The 21,093-nt window shown below is 35.7% G+C and overlaps 1 protein-coding gene across 1 annotated transcript in view; it reads left to right on the top strand.

Moving 5' to 3' along the window:
* The window catches only part of Pigk (phosphatidylinositol glycan anchor biosynthesis class K), a 102,513-nt gene that overhangs the window by 36,055 nt on the left and 45,365 nt on the right, over nt 1–21,093 (top strand). Inside the window, exons 4-9 of the mRNA XM_004643163.2 lie at nt 1,337–1,472; nt 3,485–3,596; nt 6,374–6,470; nt 9,196–9,313; nt 9,491–9,601; nt 12,096–12,268. Of these exons, the coding sequence (XP_004643220.1) occupies nt 1,337–1,472; nt 3,485–3,596; nt 6,374–6,470; nt 9,196–9,313; nt 9,491–9,601; nt 12,096–12,268 (747 nt within the window). The remainder of the gene's footprint in view (nt 1–1,336; nt 1,473–3,484; nt 3,597–6,373; nt 6,471–9,195; nt 9,314–9,490; nt 9,602–12,095; nt 12,269–21,093) is intronic.

The raw sequence follows: 21,093 nt of genomic DNA, 5'->3' as shown, positions 1-21,093 counted from the left end.
CTTTTCCTTCTTTTTTCCTTTCCCCCACCCCAGTTTCTCTTTCCTTTTGAACAGTTTCTTCCCATTTCACAATGTCTGTAGTACATGTTGGATCTTATTTACTTGTTCAGCTGCTCACACAAGGGAGATAATATGTTTACACATGTGAGTCTGATTTATTTCACTTATGAATGTGGTCTTGAGTTGCATCCATTTACCTATAAAAGTCTCCAGTTTATTCATTATGGCTAAGTAGCACTCCACTGTATAAAAAGTCATTTTTTTTTATTCATTTCTTGTTTGGTGGGCATTTGGGATGTTGACAAAATTTAGCTGTTACAAATTGTGCTGCAATAAACATGGGTGACTTATACTTCTATGGCATAATGTTTTTAATTCTTATGGGAAGATATCTAGAAGGGCAGTAGTTGAATCAAATGGACATCTACTGCTAGTGTTTTGAGAAATTTCCACACTGATTTCCATAGTGGTTTCACCAGTCTATACTCCCACCAACAGTGGAGAAGGATTTCTTTTTCCCAACTGTCCATCCATATTTGTTATTGGTTGATGAAAGTTAAATTCTTAACTGCAAATTTTGAGAATGTCACATTCTCAAAAATAAAATTTAAAGGGCCAGTAAGATAGCTCAGAGGACTAAGTGCCTGCTTAAGCAAGCATAGAGACCAGGGTTCAATCCCTGGAACCACATACCATGCCAGCCCTGCCCCTGGGTATGCTGAGCTGGCCACTGAGACTGGGTGTGGTGACCCATGCCTATAATCCCAGCGCTGGGGTGAAAACAGGATTACTATGAGTCCGAGCTGCATAGTGAGACCTTGTACCAAATATATTAAAAATAAATAAATAAAATAAAATTTTAAAAAATTAGGGAAGCCAGTGCAAGTCCTTTAGCTTCCATTTGCTGACTAGCACAATGTAAACTTCATTGGGGGGAAAATAAAGCTAATAATTTGGAGTTATGTGGCTAGGTTTAGGCCTGGTTGCCATTTTTGTCTGCTTTAGAAAAATTTGCTACCTAAGAATATGAAAAAATAGTTTAAATATATAACTGAAAAAATAAAAATACCTAGCTGAGAGGTGGGGATAAAGAAGGGAATTGCATTGTGTTCTGTACATGTACCAATCCCTATGGTGAATGCAGTCACTATATTGCAGACCGGAACTCATAAAAAAAAAATAATGAAGATAATGTGGTTAAAAAATAAGTAGTTGAAAATGCACTTATTTTTAATAAGGAAAATTATAAATATAGCTGCTCAGTGATATAAATGCATCAGTTTTAACTTTTTATTTCATTTAAAGAGGATATTTGCTGGCTTTCCCCCTCCCTCAGCCACATCGTCCTGATGCTTGCTGATGACATGGCCTGCAACCCTAGAAATCCCAAACCAGCCACCGTGTTCAGTCACAAGAATATGGAGCTCAATGTGTACGGAGATGACGTAGAAGTGGATTATCGAAGCTATGAGGTAACTTGGTTAATCCAGCAACGTTTTTGAAACGTTATTTTTAAGATGCAAGACTTTGGAAGAATACAAATATTTCATTCTTTTTTTTGACATTTAGCATATGATTGTCCCTGAGCCTTGATGTAATTTGTCCCTGGAGTTTGTATTAGGGAAAGAATAAGTAAATAAAATTAGTAAAGCAAGAATGTTTCTTGTATGTATCTAGGATAGAAAATCTTAATATTGATTTCTATCTTGCAACATTATAGTGAGGTTTTACAGATCCATTATTTTATAGGAAATATATTGTTTACTTTTTCTGTTTGATCTAAAGTTCTGAGTTTAGTGTTTTTAGAAAATATATTCGGGCTGGGGAGATAGCTCAGTAGAATAAGTGCCTGCCTGGCAAGCATAGAGTCCTGAGTACAATCCTGAGTACAAAGAAAAAAAAAGAAAAAAATTATGGGAAAATTATAATGAGTAACCTAAAATCCATATTTCTATTATTTTTCTGCATATATAACAGCTACAAAAAAGTAAAAAATTAGATGAAAAATGCCATTGTACTGAATTTTCTTCCTTTGGAACTTCTTTTTAAGTGTAATAGATTATGACCATGTTTAAGTGTGAAGTCTCCCTAGGTAATACTTCCCCTTTTCCTAGGCCTACCAACAGTAAGACACACTATCGTCTGAGTTCCAGACCTCTTTTGAAGCATTGTTAAAAGCACATCTATTTCATCTGGAATCGTGGCACACACCTTTTAATTCCAGCTTTCTGGGGGTCTGAGGTGGGAGGATTGCAAGTTTGAACCCAGCTGTGCAATTTAGTCTCAAAATAAAAATAGCACTGGGGCAGAAGGCCTTGGTTACCCTATCCTGTGTTGTAAAACCGAACCAAACTCAACCCAGTGCAGTGCAACCCCATCTTCCTAAGGTGTAAGACCCTTGATGACATGGGCTAAGTAAATCTCTGGATCTTTACTGGGTTAAGCACCTGCGAAATGCTGTAGCAATAAGTGGTTGCTTTAACTATTTAATCTTTAAAATGTAGACCAAAATTTCCATTTCTTTATTAGCCAATAAGTCCTATTACAACAGTTTATGTTTGCTGTGCTCTGGGCAGAGTGTACATTAAGTGTATACATTGTCATACCCAGGAGCTCAAGAAAAGTCCAGAAAAAAGCTGGGTTGAAGTTTTTATGTTTAAAAGTTTCATGGGTATGACTTAGCTGTTTTCTTTAAATTTGCATTTTGTGTTCTTTAAATAAAAATATTGTATGCCATCACAGAATCTTGGAGTGCTAGAAATCTGGTTTTAGGTATTGTAAATACTTTACATATTAAAGATTCCCGTAACATAATCTAAACAAAAAAATTCATTAAACAATTAAAGATACATAATTTGGGGGAATTTTAAAGTAGTATATGTATAAACTATAATAATGTGGCTGAATTTATTTACTAACTAGGTTTTGTCTTCCCAAAGAATCCCTATTAAAACAAATTAATAATTTGTAAGCTTTTAGTTTTTAAAGGCAATACTTTGCATACTTTAGGTTTTTTTTAAATGTATTTAGGACAGGGTCTACAGAGTCTCACTGTGTAGATGGGACTTACAGTGATTCTCCTGTTTTTAGCCTCCCAAGTGCTGGGATTACAGGCACGCACCACCATGCCCAGTCTCAATCACCTTCTCAGTGCGCACTGGGGTGGGGTCGGCAGGGCACAATAGGGATCGAACCCAGGTCTCTGTGTCTACCTAAACAGGCACGTTAGTCCACTGAGCTATCTGGCCGGCCCTTGCATACTTCACTTTTAAATTTGTTATTAGCTGATTTTTCTCCAAGGTAGTTTTTAATAGTAACAATGTTTCTTGGTAGTATATGTTTTAATGAATATATTTTAATTGAGGTTTAATTCTTTCAGTTTATGGTTAGTAATACATAGAGAAAGAGGAATGTTTTTGAAAGTGAAAAATAATTTTTAGATTTCTTCAGGTCCTATTTCTTTTGATTTCTCTTTTTTTTTCAGGTGACCGTGGAGAATTTTTTACGGGTATTAACTGGGAGGATCCCACCTAGTACTCCTAGATCAAAACGTCTTCTTTCTGATGATAGAAGCAATATTCTTATTTATATGACAGGTAATTTCAGAATTTAGAGATGTAGTTACATTTACTGAAAGTCTTTTTGGAAAGAGATTCCATGGAAAGTTTTAAGCACATTTTATTCATTAAAATAGTTCATTTTCTTTATCATGTAATTCTATATTCTTATGATATAGAATGACTTGAAATGATATTTGAAAATGGCATGGGTTGAGCATTCCTAAACTATAAAATCTAAAACCTGAAATGTTCCAAATTCTGAAATGTTTTGGGCACTGTTTTTTGTTATAAGTAGAAAATCATAGCCAGACTTCATGTGACTGTTACTAGTCACAGTGCAGGTGGACTAAAAATAGTGTGTACATTGTATTCAGGTGTGTGTGTGAGGTGTATATGAAATGTGTGTTTTGACTTGGTCCCTTCCCCCAGATACCTCTTCCTATAGAAAAAAATTCCAAAATCTGAAATCCAAGACATTTCTGCCCCCAGGCATTTTGGGTAAAGAGTACCCAACTTTGTAATATTTTGTGTTATTGCCTGTTTTCCTGTCTATGCTTTTTGCTCCTGTCTTGGTACTGCCTGATGTCCTGCTGTAGCAGTCTCTGTCTTCAGTTTTTTGTTCTCCTGTTGGTCCTCTTACCAATGTGTTTAATAGAAATTTAAAATCTTCAACTTAAAACTTTATAATGATTTCCTTTTGATTGCATCTCGAATTTTGGGTGCGTAAGTATTAATTGATTGTAAATACTTAAACTTTGCCCTGACATTCTTAACTCAGATTTGGTCTTGGGTGGGGTTCATGAAATTGCATTGTAAACACACTCCCCATTTGTGGGATGTGGTAGCTTTTTCATCAAGAGCCTCATATTAGAATTTAGTTATATATTATAGTATATAAGTTATGATTTAGTTATATTATTATTTAATTTCAGCCCAAGTTCTTATACTTTTTCCTATTCTCAGCATGTGACTGTTCTGTCCTCTAAATTTTTGTTTAAATCTTTGCTTTTGTTTCTCTGTTTCGCCTACCTGATCACCCCTTATCTTTTCAGAGTTAGCTCAGGAATCAGTGCCTTCAGTGATTTCCTTTGGAAGTCTAAGGTGACCTATGTCTCCAGTTACCTGGAGACAACTAGGACAGTCCTAATTTATGTCTTTGTCTCAGGCTAACTAATTATTAACAGCTCCTCATTTCTCTGAGACGTGTCCTCATGTGAATTATGCATTTTCTACTGAGCTATCTTCCTGGCTCTGAATTACGCATTTTATAATTGCCCTCCCAAAGACACTTCTACTCTTGGCTGGTTGCATGTTCATATTAATTTTTAGTTTCCAACATATCATTTAACTTTTAATTATTTTGCTTGGGTAACTATTGCCTGCGCTATATTTTCAATTCCAAGGTATTGTCTATTGTTTTTTATTTTTTATCACAACTACCTCTCTACTGATACAATTATGACTATTGATCAAAAGATGGTCAGACTTTTCAGAGGGCTTTCCATTGATAATTTTTAGCTGTCATGTGACAGGAGAGCTAAAACTCCTACATAGTGGTATTTCTTAATTATGTAGTACTTATTTACAACTTTATCAATTCTCTCAGATTGTCAGTTTTATATATTAACTCAACAGAGTTAACAAAGTCAGGAAAATTTTCATTTTTTTTTCACGTCTGAAAATTTTAAGGAAATTTCCTGCTTTCTAGCAAAGAAAATGAAGTACAACTTTGTAGCTCAGCTTAAGTCGATATATTAAACTAAAGGATTTACTCATTTCTTTTTCGAATTCTCTTGGTAGTCTTTCAAGATAGCTTCAAGCATACTGTACATCATTGCAATATCGTAAATTGTTGTGTGTATTACCTCATTTCATCCTATAGCAGCTTGGGGATTTGGGTGCTGATATTCAAGGTTGATATGTATGCCTGTGTGGGTTTTATGGTGCAACACTGACTTGCAGTTAAGTGGAAGCTGAAGTCTAGTTTGGATTGCTCCACACAAAAATGAGTGTCCTGCCACAGGGTTGCATCTAGAGGGAGGGAGGAATATTTCTCCTCACAGTGATCTTATCACTAACCACTTGTGATTTCACAGAGCGTCCTGCGTGCATCCAGAGGAAGATACTAGAGTTTTTTTTCCTAACTTTGTTGCCCATTACAAGGTTCTTTAGAAAAATCTGCACAAAGGAGCTATCTAAACAAGCTAGTAATGGGCTTGCTGATGCATTTCCCTTTTTATGGCTAAGGAAACTGAAGCATAGCTTAGGTTATTTGCCTGAAAGTAGCATGGTCAGTAAATGACACAACTAATGTTTAAATCTTACGAACTAGCTCTTTCATGCAAACCAAGTAAGTGTCACAGTCTTCTGGCTTACTCTCATAGACTTACTCTCAACTGTAGCAAAAACATCAGTATTTAGGTGAGTGCTGCAGTGTACACTGGGAATAGTACTAGCATGCCATGGGACTAGCTTGTGTCTTTAGATTTTCGCTCACCAAAAATATTTGGCTGGTATTTAAAAAATTTGTACAAGTGGAGTGAATTTCTGACATAATAATAAAACCAGTGAAAGAGTATAAATGTGGGTTCTGGGATGAATGATAGAAAAATATATCCTCTGTTTTATACAATCTATCATTATTCTCTTTTGAATGGATTGGCAGAAAATTAAATTTGTTTTCATAGTATATACTTTAGAGTTTAAAATAAATGGTATTAAAATATTATAGTGAATACGTGTATATATCTGGATATATGGAATTTGCATTTAAAATGCATTTAAAATGTATCTACTTGATTTTCTTTTACAAGGACATGGTGGAAATGGTTTCTTGAAATTCCAAGATTCTGAAGAAATTACTAACATAGAACTTGCAGATGCTTTTGAACAGATGTGGCAGAAAAGACGGTAACTAGCAAGTGACTTCTTTTTATAAGATAGATAATACTTAATTTTTCAATGATAAATCCATAGTTCTTATTTTCTAAAATTTTAACTTAATTTTATTGTTTCCTTCCACTTTTCAAATTTATGTTTGTTCTTTCCATTGAGATGAACTTTTTTTAAAAGAAAAACTTAGGGTTATACAGTATGTAAAGTTGAGCTCTTAAAACCATCTCTTTTTATGTAGAATCCTTTTTGGAGGAAACAAGTCTTTTCCATCCATTACCCAACCAAATTATTCATGGAGGTTCTAAATATCAGTTTGTTTTCAGCTTGTATATACTCTTTTTACTTTTCAGCACATTCTTCACATCTCAGTGTGACAGTAGTATTATTTATTCGTAAAAATTGTTAAAATTGGTCCGGGGAGACGGCTCAGTGGAATAAGCGCTTCCCTGGCAAGTGCAAGTGCCTGAGTTCAATCCCCGGTTCTGGAAAAAAAAAATTGTTAAAATGAGCATAGAATTTGCGACTTCACTTGCTTTATGGATGATATTCTGTTGGTAATCCTTGGTAATGATCTCTTAAACTGAAATTGTCATATCTGTTACTTAAAGTAGCAGAATTGTAGCATCTTGACTGCCAGTAGTCAGTGTTGTGGGTTCTCTTCTCTACATGTCAAACACAGAAATACGAAGTTTTTTGGGCCTGCAAAGTGTTTACAGTCTAGTGAAAGAGAGAAATGTATACACCACTGTGCCACAAAATAAATAATTACCTGTGTTGAGGAAGTGTTTCCTGAATGCGGATTATGTAAGCTACATTTACGGAATGCATATGGGATGCGGGCTCTGTGTTCCATATGTATTGTCTGTTTCACTTTTGATAGCAACTCTGAGGTAGATGTCATTGTTCTCATTTTCACAGATGACCAAATTAAGGCACAGATAGTTTAAGCTGACTTGCCAAACTTTACACAGCTACTGCTAGTACCAGAGTTAGGATTGATGCTGGTGTGGTCTGATCCCAGAGCTTGCTCTTAATTATTTTACTATACTGACTTTTGTAATTTCAGATATTTCTAGTCTTTAGGGTCTTCCACAAATTTTGTCTCAAAATCACTGTTTCATTGATTGTACCTTCCATCTTTTTCTCAGTTATTGTGTTTTGCAATTCTGTGCTTCCTATTCTGGGAGCAATATTGACTGTTTCCCTAGACCCGGTGTCTAAGGAAAACTCCTCAGAAAACCTGTCTCCTTGTATTTTCACTTTAATCAGCTGCCATTTTACGATAACACAGAGATCTAACAGTTATTCTTTCATTAAAATCCCAACTTAAGCATCCCAAATATTTTGGGGCTTCCTCAGAGTTATATAGATAAGATCCAGGCTTCATATGGGATCTCTACAAATTGGCCCTGACCTATTTAGGACCATTTTCTCTTTGGCTCCTAAATTTACTCTATACCCTAGCTATACCAAGCTGTTTCTGCTTTGTACCCAATTATCTTCCCTTTCCCAAGATTTTATACTTTTTCATAGTAGGTATTTTTCCTCTACTGGAATGTATTCTTTCTTTCTCTGTTAGATAAAATGGTACTCGCCTTTTATTGTCCATGAGGGGCATCTCCTTTCCCTGACCTGCTTTTCTTTGCAGTTCCCTCCGTTCTTTTCTCAGTTCCCAGAGAGCACTCTGTCTGTGCAGCTGTGAGCCCAAGGAGGGCAGGGATGACTATATTCCTGGCATGGTGCCAGACATGGTGTAAATGCTTGCCATCTATCTGTAATAGTGTAATGCCATGTTCCAGTTCAGTTATGTGTTTATCTTTCATTATAAATATAAAGATAAATATATGTCTTTAGTTTTTTTTCCTTCTGAATCTATAATATTCTCTAGAGTAGTTTGTGTGTTAAATAAGTGGTTGCAGGGCTGGCCAAATAGCTCAGCAGATTAAAGCGCCTATAAGCGGGCACAGGGGCTCAGGGTTCAGGCCCCAGGCCTGCCGTGCCGGCCCTGCACCCTGGTGGTGCGCTCCTGTAATCCCAGCTCTTGGGAGGCTGTAAATAGGCAGATCACTACGAGTCCAATCCAGTAGTGAGACCCTGAAAATCCTATAGACCCTTCCCTAAAATTTAAAAAAAAAAAAGTGGTTGCTGACTTGAATATTTGTTTGCATTCCCATGTGACCCAGACGTGGTAGAGGAAGAAGTTTGACGCAGCTACTTTGTAGCAGCACTATCATTCCTTGCTGAGATGATTTCCCTGACCAGAATTATGCCTTTAGCTGTTTTTACTATACTGGGGATTGAATACAGTCCTCCTCTCTACCCCTTACCCTACCCCATCCATTTATCCGTCCGTCTGTCCATTCATCCATCCTTCTTCCTCTCTTTCTCCCTCCCTCCCTCTCCTTTATTCATTTCCTGTCTGTCTGTCTGTGTGTCTGTGTGTCTGTGTGTCTGTGTGTCTGTGTGTCTGTCTCTCTCTCTCTCTCTCTCTCTCTCTCTCTCTCTCTCTCTCTCTCTAAGTCACTGATGCTGGGCTCAAAGTAGTGATCCTCTTGCATCAGCCTCCCTGAGTGCCATATCCAGGTAATTTAACTTTTCTGATGCCAAATTTCTACTAGAATTCTACTGAAAACTTGCCAAATGTTCAGCTAATAAAATGGCTAAGAAAGATCTTATGGAAATATTGTAGAAATGATCAACAGCATGAGTCCTGTCAAAGATGTTTTCACTTTTCTTACAGCTACAATGAACTACTGTTTATTATTGACACTTGCCAAGGAGCATCCATGTATGAGCGGTTTTATTCTCCTAACATAATGGCTCTAGCCAGTAGCCAAGTAGGCGAAGATTCCCTCTCGGTAGGTGCATGTTCTCTATCTGTAAGTGAAATATTTTGGGATGTAGTTATTTGTGAAATCACTGTGTATGCTTTATGAATAGATACCTGTTTAACAGAGAAGGAAACTTTGAATTTTAAGCCTTTGCTTTACTGATGTCATTATGTGTATATTTTGTTGTTGTTGTTGTTTTCATAGCATCAACCTGATCCTGCAATTGGAGTCCATCTTATGGATAGATACACATTTTATGTCTTGGAGTTTTTAGAGGAAATTAATCCAGCTAGCCAAACTAATATGAATGACCTTGTAAGTAGTCACTTTGTTTGATTCTGTAACTCATAAGTATGCTAATCTTAATTCAATTATGTGAAGTCTGTGTTTCTTGGACTTTTGTGAGTACTGTTTCGTATGTTGAATTGTATCCTGTGGGAAACCACTCTTCAAAGCTTAGCAGTGTCTAAGAACACCTCAGGATGTGACCCTGCTTGTCTAGTGCAGGTGAGCAGTGGGATTCAATTATGTAAATGACTTAGCACAGGTAAACACATGTGCTGGTTACAGTACTGTGTAAGTATATGAACATGAGATAAGAATTATACAGTAAAGTCTCAGGTGGCTCTTTGTCTTTCACTCTTGGGCTCTCTGCTCTGCTCCATGTTGCTTGCTGTTATTGTTGATGTTTTTGCATATATGTGTTTTTTTTGGGGGGGTGGGGATACCAGGAATGGAATTCAGGACCTCTTGCTTACTAGGCAGGCGCTGTATGACTGGGCTAAATCCTGCCCCCACACATGTGTCTTTAATCTTGGGATCTCACCTTGGGGGGTAAAAGGGGGTGCTGACACTGCTCTTAATACTGTTTTGAGTCTGCTTTTACATTGGCTCTCTCCTTATGACAGAAGGCCAAAGCTTTAGCCCCATTCACTTGCTCTTCCAGAGGTAGCTTTCTGTTTTTATTTAGTTGCTGCTGCTTTTTTCTGTATCAGATTCATCTTTTGAAATTCTGCTCCCCCCAACCAGGTGTCAAACTAGGTTGTAGTTTCTCTAGGTAGTTGTTGTTATTACTTATTTGACGTTTCATTTTTTCCTTCAGTCTTTCACTGGCTGGTGTCCTTCCTGTTTGGCTTTTCATGTCTTTGAGTCTTCCCTCCCCCCCCTTTTTTTTCTTAATTTCTCTTCTCCTCTGTGCTTCCTTGTACATACTGCTTTCCTAAATAGAGAATGCAAAGATTGTTGGTTGTGGGTGATGTTAGGTAAGTTGTTTAAACTCTTTGAGCCTGACTTTGAAGGAGAGAGATGAGTTACATCCTACGAGTTGTTGGTGGGTTTCAGTGAGAATGTCTGGAGCACTTGGATGTGCTGCAGACACCGTGCTCCGGCCCCACGCTCTGCATGGTTCCTGTGCTTGTGGTCTGGCCTCAAGGTTGGCAGGGGCTGTGGGCCTGGCCCTACTGGTAGGTGAGCGTCTCCTTTCTTTTGTTAGCCTGTGCCACAGAAAGCCAGTCTGTTTATACCTTTCCAGTTGTGTCTTAATTTTTTAAAAAATCTTTTTATTTATTTGTTTATTTGGTACGGAATCTTGCTACACAGCTCAGACTCCTAGTTATCTTCCTGTCTCAGCTTCCCCAGCGCAGGGATTATAGGAGTGTATCACCACTCCCAGGTTTGATGGCTGGCACAACACTCCCAGGGCTCTAAGGCTGGCACAGCATGCAGTACCAGGGAATGAACCTAGGTCCTTGCGCTTGGAAGTAGTAGGAGTACCAGGCAGGTGCTTAGATCACTGAGCTGTGTGCCCAAGCCCCAGCTGTGCGTTTATGAGAAATATTATTGTCCTCCATAAATCCTGCCTTTCTTACAAAAACAAAACAAAACCAACCTCAAATCCTCTACTGTCTTTTTTCTTAAACTTTAAGCTTATCCTTTTCTGGTATAGAACCTGCCATCTTTTTTTCTACCATGTTGTTTATTCTTCTCTAATTGGTAATGTCTTCAGAGGAACGGGACCTTATCTTGTTGAATTTTGCACCAGCTATGGAAGGTAGCAGTATGAAATGTGTGTAGTGAGTACCCTGGGCTTTGCAGTATGTCATTAGATAATTCACTGATGTGGAATATCAGGGTTAAGACTAAGGCAAACATTACTGTGACATTTTTATAAGACTACTTATAAAAAAGTCATGATTTTCACATTTAAATTTTGGAGTATGAGAGTGGAGATGTCTTGTGTTTATTTTCCTCATGGATAAACTAAGAGCAAAGTATGGCATTTCACAGCGAGAGCCGGGAGATACGAGGTGGGGAAGCTGTGCTTTCCCTTTGTAAAATCCAGAACAGCTCTGTTCTGATCTGTTTTTCATATCTGACTACCTTGTAATTTGAATTTTAAGTTTATTTTATTTTATTTTTTTAAGTTTAAATTGTGATTATACAATGTTTGAAAACTAGTCCAATAGAGCACCATACTGGGAAAGGTAATAGGAAAGAAAAAGTGATTCTGTTGTTCTGTGTTAGGTGCGAGTTCTCCGTAGATTGAAGGGTTGATCTTTGGTAGCAAATGATTCAGAGAGGTAAAATTTCCCCTCTTTGGCCAGCTTTCTATTCAGTCTATATAGTTTTCTTAGAATGTCAAATATTACAAAGGGAATGAAACTTTATTCTGTAGAACCAGTAGCCTCAGGTTGAGAGAGCTTTTAAAATGTAGTAGTCTACTACATTGTCATTGGATTTCATAAAGGTTTTATGTGAATGTATTCATCTGTCATTTTTTAAAATTACTTTTTCATTTTTCTTTATTCAGTTTCAAGTGTGTCCCAAGAGTTTGTGTGTTTCTACCCCTGGACATCGCACTGATCTTTTTAAGAGGGACCCTAAAAATGTCTTGATAACTGATTTCTTTGGAAGTGTACGGAAAGTGGAAATTACAACAGAGACTATTAGTTTGCAACAGGATTCAGAAATCATGGAAAGCAGGTATTTGCCTTAAATTATTATTTGAATAGAATATTATAGACTCACAATTTTTAGATTTTTATGAAACATATTAACAGATGAAAATCAGTATTGGTAAGTAGTTTAATATTATTACTCGATTTTCAGTCTCTGCTTTTCAGACTTAGGGTCAAAAGCTGTAGATGTTAGTGAGAAACTAAGATCAAGATAGGATCATGTTGGCGTCCCACAGCACAGCGTTGGCAGTGGCACTCTGGACACTTGCTAAAGAGGCTGAAAGCTTCGCCCAAGCTGGCCACCGCAGGGACGTGCTTTTGTTTTGGGGCTCTTGGTAATGGGTTAGGGAAAGGCAGAGGAGAGGTAGAGCCAGCGTCTCCCTTCTTAATGCTGGACTGTTCTGTGTGAGGGTTGCGTGTACATGTTCATAGGGGAGAATCAGGAAATCTGTAAGTTTTAGAAGTACATATAGTGTTCTGCTTTTTTTTCCTTGTAATCATTTTTAAAGGAAGTGTGCATTATTAGGATTTATAATGGCTCAGTTGATAGCCACTTTTAAAAAATATATATCTTGCTGGCCTTCCAACTTTATTATTTTGTATTATTTAAGGCCTTTGGAACTTATATTCCAGGGAATTGTCCTGGGTTACAAAATGTCAACATACAAATTTTTCAGTTTTGAATTTTTCAGTTTCATGTTTCTAGTTGAGCTTCTGACTGGTGAATCCCCAAAAAGCATAAATATGTATGAAAATTTAAAATTAATAATTATTTCTGTTTTGACTATTAAAAGACTTAGTTTTTTTCTTTTCTAGTTATTTCTGTTGTGATTGAAGGATTCAGCCCCACCCCCAATTTCCTGTACCTGTTGACTTAAAAAGAGTTTTTTAAGACAGCAGTTAAAATGCTATTGCTGTGTTACTTTTATTTTATGTTTTAAATAGCAGCTTTCAAATTATCTTTGTAAAAATATCTAAGCCATACCTTAACACAGTTAGTTTCGTGTTTTTTACCAAATTCATTTCACGGTTTCTCTTGAACTTAAGCCTATAAATGGTATTATTTACCTTCTCTTAACCATCTGAGCACTGAATTTCCTTTATAGGCAAAGACAATTTTTATACTTATGTGCCTATTTTCTATTTTTCCAACATAAAATATATAACAATTGAATACTAAAAATGATTCCAACTGAGATTTTTTTTTTTAAGAGCAGAATATATTTATTGTGGGAAAGAGAGTTTCTGTCCAAGAGAGAGACAGAAGGGGGGCCTGGGCGGGTTGTCCCTCCACATTTATTATATCTTTAGAAGAATGGAATTTTTCTCAATTCATTCTGTATACTAGTTTGAGAGCAAAAATTGTTAGTGTTGAAAATTGTCCTAATTTATCTTTGAGGAGAAAATTATTTTAAGTTTAAAAGCCAGCTACCACATATTGTTAAATTAGAGCACCCTCTAGTGTTTAAGTGCACTTTATTTTCAAAGTTGCTGCTTACCAGATGGTTTCATCATGACGTGAGTCTGTTGTGTTGCTCTGCGCCTGTTGTCCTAGCTACTTCAGAGAGCTCAGCAGCAGATTCACTTGAGCCCAGGGGCTAGGGGCCAGCCTGGGCAGTGTGGTCAGATTCCCACTTGTTTAAAAGAATTACTCTTGTACCTTATGCAATGTAATTTATGAGAATTAAGTTCCCAGTGTACTTCAGGATTTTTAAAATATGGATGCTTCAAATATTATTTCAATGTGTGTGGTACTATTTACAGGCAAATATGAATTACAATTGGAAGTTTATTGAGAAAAAAGTATATTTACCAAAGCTCAGATAGTATACATAGCAAAAAATCCCTTATTTTATTAAGAGAATTATGGGCTAGAATGTATTTTATATGTTGTTTTCATACCTTAGGTAAAAATATCAGTGCAGAGTATTAAAATTGATATTTTGTTTCAGAAATATTACTTTCTGTATATTAAGGAAATGTGATTTTTTTTTTTTCACTCCAGTTGGTCTTAAAATATTTTATGTAATGGTCTGGTGTATACCTCTGATCAGATCTGATGGAGAACTTTGGTGCATAAAACTGACTGGAGTAGCTGTATGATACAAGAATTGTTTTTGTGTATTTTTGGAAATGTGGGTAAATTAATCAAGATAAAGTTATAATGGTGCAATGAATGTGGGAGTACAGTTACCTTTGTGACACACATTTCATTTTCTTTGGAAAGTTATCCAGAAATGAAATTGCTGATTTACGGGGTAACTTTGTCTTTAAATGTTTGAGGAACCTCCATACTGTCTTCTCTAATTGTTGTGCTAATTTATAGTTCCACCTTCACTGTGTAAGCATTTCCTAGTCACCACTTCTTGCCAAGACAATACGTGTTATTTTTTGTCTTTTTGAAAATAGTCATTCTAATAGTTTGATGCAACGCCAGTACCTGTTTTTGCTTTTGTTGCCTGTGTTTTTTGTGGTCATATGCAAGAAATCATGTTTTACTGTTTTCTTCTTGTCAGTTTGCCAGTTTAGGTTTTACATATAATCTATTTCAAGTTGATTTTTATATTTGGAGTGAAGTTAGAGTTCAGTTTCATTGTATATGTGGATATCCAGTTTCCCCCACTACTGTGTATTGAAGCATGTCCTTTATGCTATATGTTCTTGGCACTTGTTTTGAAAATCACTTACAGACTGTAGATGTGTTGGTGTTATTTTTGGGATATCTGTTCTTTTGTACTGGTCTATGCGTTTCTGTTAGTACCATGCTATTTTGGTAACTATAGCTTTATAGTGTATTTTGAAAGCAGGAAGTGTAATGCAAAATGATTCTTTTGTTTTAGATTGCTTTGGTTATTTGGAATCTTCTTTGGTTCCATACAAATCTTAGGATTGATTTTTCTATTTTTGTGAAAAATGTAATTGTAATTGATAGTGATTGTCCTGGTTCTATAGATTGCTTTGGGTCATGTAAGCATTTTAATATTTAAATCCATGAGTATAGGATTCCTTCCATCTGTTTGTGTCTTGTTCAATTTTCATCAATATGTTATAATTTTCAAAATACAGATTTTTCATGTTTTTTGGTTAAATTTATTCCTATTTTATTTATTTTGGTACTGTTGTAAGTAGGATTGTTTTCTCGATTTCCTTTTCAGATAAGTCATTGATAGTGTTCTGGAGATTTACATCTCTTCTGTTCATGATATAGCACAGACAGTGAATTTACTCATTCCTTATTCTGAATTTTACAAAAAACTGTGATTAGCCTACTTGGGTAAAGGCTTGGGCACTTCTGAGCCTCCTGGGCAGAGGTAGGGAATGTGTAAAACAAAATTGTGGCTATTTTGGACCTACCTCTGAATGAGGTGAACTCCAAAAAGTGAGCTGGGAGCTGAACAGGTACCTTGACATGTTTGCATCTGTCTCTTTAAATCCACATGATAAGTTTATGAAGCAGGTGTGGATTCTCCATGTTACAGTGAGAAAGGTTATAAAACCTGTCTAAAGACACGTATCTAATAAGTGGTAGAGGCAATATTCAAGTCCAGAAAGGATGGACACACACACACACACACGCACGCACGCACACACTCTTTTATTTCATGATTTACTGTGAGTTTCTTGGCTTGCTTTCTTTTATAATTAATCTTTTTTCATATCACAAAGAGAAAAGGATACAAAATATAAATTGTATAAAATGATAAAAATACAATGTATAAATAAAATATAAGCAAATAAATTATCACATACATTCATTTAACTACCAGAAAAAGAAGTAGAACAATGCTGATACACTGGTAGGTCCCATATTTCTATGTCTTTCTCTTATCACTTCCCCTTCAACTACCCCTCAAAGTTAAGCAGTATCTCAACTTTTCTGGAATTTATTTTCTGTTTTTTCTTTTAGCTTTATCCACTAAACATGCACCCCTAAGTACTATGTTTTGCTAATATCAATTTATGGAATTCATTGATACTATTTATGTCTCTTTTTATGCAATTTATCTCAGGTATCCTTCGAAATCCTTGATCTGTTTTCTGTCCCCTGTAGTTTTACCTTTTGTTGAATATTGTATCGATGGAGTGATACATTCTGTAACTGCTTGAGTCTGCATTCATTGATATCCTTCTATCTTGTCATACCTATCAGTAACTCTTTCTATTATGGGTAAGACACCTTTTTATGGATGTACCATAGTTTGTTTACTAACTGATGGCCAGGGTCTCCCCCTGTTTGTGGTAATTATGAACAAAGTTGCTATAATAGTTTGCATGTGTACATAAATTTTTCATTCAATTTGAGTAAAGACCTAAGAATGGGATTGGTTATAGAAGTTCCTGCTTAACTTCAGAAGAAATTTCAAAACTGTTTTACAAAGCGACTGTCATTTTGCATTTCTATAAATAATTGCTTCATGTCTGTGCTCTTGGGTCATTGTCTTTTAATTGGGTCATCATGTGGGGATGACTTTCCTCAATTTCACTTTTCTTTATGGAGGAGGCCATTTCATGTGCTTGTCAGTTACTCAGTCATCTTTCCTGAAGCATTTCAAATGTTTTGCTCAGACCTATTTTACTAAATGTGAGTTCTTTTTCTTTATATGGTCTGAATGAAAGTTGTTTTTGTCATATATGAATTATGTAGTATTGTTTTTACTGATCAGCACGGGAGTTTTGATCTCCTCCATTTCCAACCTGGGCTGGCTCACCCCTACGTAGGTAACCTAATGGTCCCCGGCTTCTGGGGACCATTAGGTGCTGAATTTAGTGTGGACACCAGGTCAGCATAGTGCACTGCAGCCCAGGACTCTTGGACTCAAGCAGTCCTCCCCCCTCAGCCTCCCTAGTAGCTGGGACTGTAGGCGCGCAACACTGTGCCTTGCTACTGCCTCCTTTTTAATCTGTGGTTTACCTTCTTTTCTTTCCTCTCCTTTTCTTCTTTCTTTCTTTCTTTCTTTCTTTCTTTCTTTCTTTCTTTCTTTCTTTCTTTCTTTCTTTGTGGTGTCTTCTGGAGAAAAGATTTCGGGCTGCTGAAGCTCACTTGTCACCTTGTCTTTACGCATTGTGCCTTTTGTGCAGAATCTTTGCATAACCCAGGGTTACAGAGATTTTCTCACACACATTTTCTAGACCAGCTTACATGTTTAGACCTATAATTTATTTTGAATTAATTTTTGAGTATAGTATAAAGTAGAGGTTGAAGTTCATTTTATTTATAAATTATCTTCTCAATTTCTCTTAAAAAGAAGTTGAGATTTTGATTGGATTTCAATTAACTGTCAATTTAGGAAATGAATCTGGGACATAAAGATAGATTAAAAATTGGGTTCTTCAGTCTGTAAATACCTTGACAGTTGAGATATTTTCCACTTGTTTGCTCTTCAGATGCATAAATACTGTGCAGTTATTTTTATATAACTTACTGAGGATGTTATTGATCCTGGCATTGATCAACTCAATTTCAATTGAAGCTCCAGTGGGCTCCTTTATCTTTTCTGAATAGAGATTGATGACGTGACTCTAAAATTTATATGAAAATGTAAAAGCTGCAGTATAGTTTATATTACCGGACTAGTGAATTCTAGTCAGTATGTTTGCTAGTAAAATAGAACATAAGTATACATATTGCATAGAAAAATTTGTCTTAGAGTTGGATAATATTATGCAGAATAATGAAACTTTGTGAAAATTATTTGCAGTACATTTTTCATAATAAATTGGCAATACTGCAAAACTTTACAAACCAAAGAAGCAGTGAAAAGCTCAAATGACAACAGGATTTCTATATGCTGATATATTTTTCAGAGTGATTAATTTATTCATTAACATTGTCTTAAGCATTTTATTTGGCCATTTATTTTATATTATTACACGTAAATGTTTATTATTTCAGTTACTCAAGATCTCATTAAAATGGAACTTTAGAAATTGGATGTTTTGGGCCGGCCAAATAGCTCAGTGGATTAACGGGCCTGCTTAGGCAGATGCAGCAGCCAGAGTTCTCCCTGGTATGCTCTGCCAGCCCCACTCCCAGAGCGCGCTGAGACTACAATTGAGACTGGGCATGGTGTCATGCACCTGCAATCCCAGCTCTTTGGGAGGCTGAAAATAGGAGGATTACTATGAGTCCAATCTATGTAGTGAGACCCTATAGACCCTTACTTAAAAAAAAAAAACAAAACGTTTCATTTGATTTATAGATCCCAAAGCAGACATATAAATTGTAAGTTTTTACCATTTTGTGTACACTGAGGTTCTTATAGTTTCAAAACCATGTCATTTTATAAAGTTTTTAAGTAATTAATCACTACCTGTTAGTAACAAAAACATACTTTGATTTGTTTCTTTGACTTTTAAGAGGTCAGTGTATGTCAAGTATATATAAATAGTATTTCCTATATTAAACACATTTAAAAAAGTATATAGCACAATATAATATTATATATTTTTGTACAAATGAAACATCCCAAATATAGATTAGCATGTATCAGGACTATCAGTAATAGTTTCTAATATTTATTAACACTTTAAAACTTATTAAAATGAAACAACTTGTATTCATTTATTTATTTTTTGTTTTCTTTTTTTCTTTTGAGACAAGATCTCACTGTGTAGTTCAGACTAGTCTTGAACTCACCATGTAGCTCCAGCTGGCCTCAAACTCAAGGCAGTCCTCCTCCTGTTTCAGCCATTTGAGTGCTGGGATAATAGGCATGTATCACCAAGCCTGCTTTATTTTTATTTATTTATTTATTTTTGTATTTTTTATATTTTTTGTAAGGGTCTACAGGGTCTTACTACATTGATCAGATTCGTAGTGATCTCTTGTTGAGCCTCCCAAAGAGCCGGGATTACAGGTGTGCGCCACCACGCCCAGTCTCAGTTGCCTCTACCGTGTGCCCTGGCCCCCACCCCCTGCATGGCACGCTGGGGATCCAACCCAGGTCGGTTACTGGTTCTGCCTAAGCTGGCGCTTTAATCTGCTGAGCTATTTGGTCCACCCACCAAGACTGCTTTAAAATAAAGCTAACTTATGAGCCAGGGAGATAGCTCAGTAGAATAAGTGCTTGCCTGGCAAGTGCAAGGTCCTGAGTTCAATCCCCAGTACCACAAAATAAATAAATAAATAAAATAAATATGAAATAAAGCTAATTTAATTTATGCCTTAAAGAAATAGGACCCCCAAATCCCAAATTGTATAAACTACAAAATGATGTGGCATTGTTTATAAAAATCACTAGAAGTGAATGTATTAAGATGTTCAGAAAATAAAGTTTTGAAATTATATGGAAAAGTAGATCTTAAGACTTTAATATTTGCTTTCTTTGATTCTATTTAGTGATTTTTCTGATTGTCATACTAATTACAGTTATTTATGAAATTTAGTTTTATGTATTTTTTATATTTTTATAAATATCTAATTGTATTACATTAGAATAAAAAATCCTAAAATAATTATATTATCATTCTGTGCCACCAAACTAAGCCTTAATATTCTAAGTGGCTTAAACATATACTTAATGTCTATTACTGGAGGTATTAGAGCATAATAATCAAAAGCAAGGCCATTGAAATCAGCTCCTAAATTCAGATCCTCTGTTTATAAGCTGTATAACCTTCGGCAACCTACTTGAACTCTTCTATTCTGTTTCTGCATTTGTATGGGAATAGTAACTCTACCTTATGTAAGCTTTAAGAGAATTAATTTGTCCTTTATTTATAAAGCACTTAATTTTATGCTTTACATATTGCTATGTGCTAAGTATTCATTGTTATTGAGAGAGCTCATTACGTGCACTGATAAAAGCTAGAATTTTAGAACTTGGTAGAATTGTATTTATATTACATTTTAGCTATCTGTTTACATCATCTATTCTGCTGTTATTAATTTTAACAAGTTCTTTCATTTCTGGAGGACTTTTCATCTGTAGAAAATTATAAAGAACTGGGAAGCTGTATTGTACCAGCAGATGGCAGCAGTAGTATGTACACATGCGAGAATCTCTTTAAGCGCTGGAGATTGAGGCAAATTATATCTTCAAATAAATCATGAGATGTGTTTTTTCAGATCACTAACAGGAGAAAAGACTTTTGATATTGAATTGCAATTTTAGAAAATGATAAGAATTTGTGTAGTTTGTTTGGCTGTAAGAAACTTAACAATATCTGATTTTACACATAAAATAAGTAGATCTATACAATAGTTTCAAATATCACCTTCCTAACGTAAATTTAGATATTAGACTACATATTATTGAAGACTTGACCAAGAAACTGAAGACTCACAAGAGAAGTTAGATATTTATATGAGGAATGTTTGTTATTAATTAATAAAATGATTAAATAATCTGTATTTGTAATTTAATGGGGAAAAGTAAATCCAGTTACTAAGATTGGCTTATTTTAACACTAGGCTTTTATCTTTCAGGTAAAGCAAGAGACAGAACTCACATTAATAATATAAATCTGTGTTGGGCTGGGGGAGATAGCTCTGTGGTCTAAGCACCTGCCTGGCAACTGCAAGGACCTGGGTTTGATCCCTGGTACTACATGCGGTGCTGGCCCTGTATTGGCCACCAGAACTGGGTGTGATGACACATACTTATAATCTCAGTGCTGGGGAATCTGAGACAGAAGGATCGCTATGCGTCTGAGCTGTATAGTGAGACCCTATGCCAAATAATAAATAAATAAATAGATGAATAAATAATATAAATCTGTGAATGTTTTAGAAATTGCTATTTTGTTCAAATCATAGTATGACTTTTTACTTGGTTTTTAAGTATTTTGCAGGTCAAGTATTACCAAATTGCTTTTTAGTGATTTTTAGGTAGCTTCATAGGCATTTTT

The sequence above is a fragment of the Octodon degus genome, unplaced genomic scaffold, assembly GCF_000260255.1.
Source record: "Octodon degus isolate 3935 unplaced genomic scaffold, OctDeg1.0 scaffold00167, whole genome shotgun sequence".
NCBI lineage: Eukaryota > Metazoa > Chordata > Mammalia > Rodentia > Octodontidae > Octodon > Octodon degus.
This window is presented reverse-complemented; position numbering and strand designations above follow the sequence as displayed.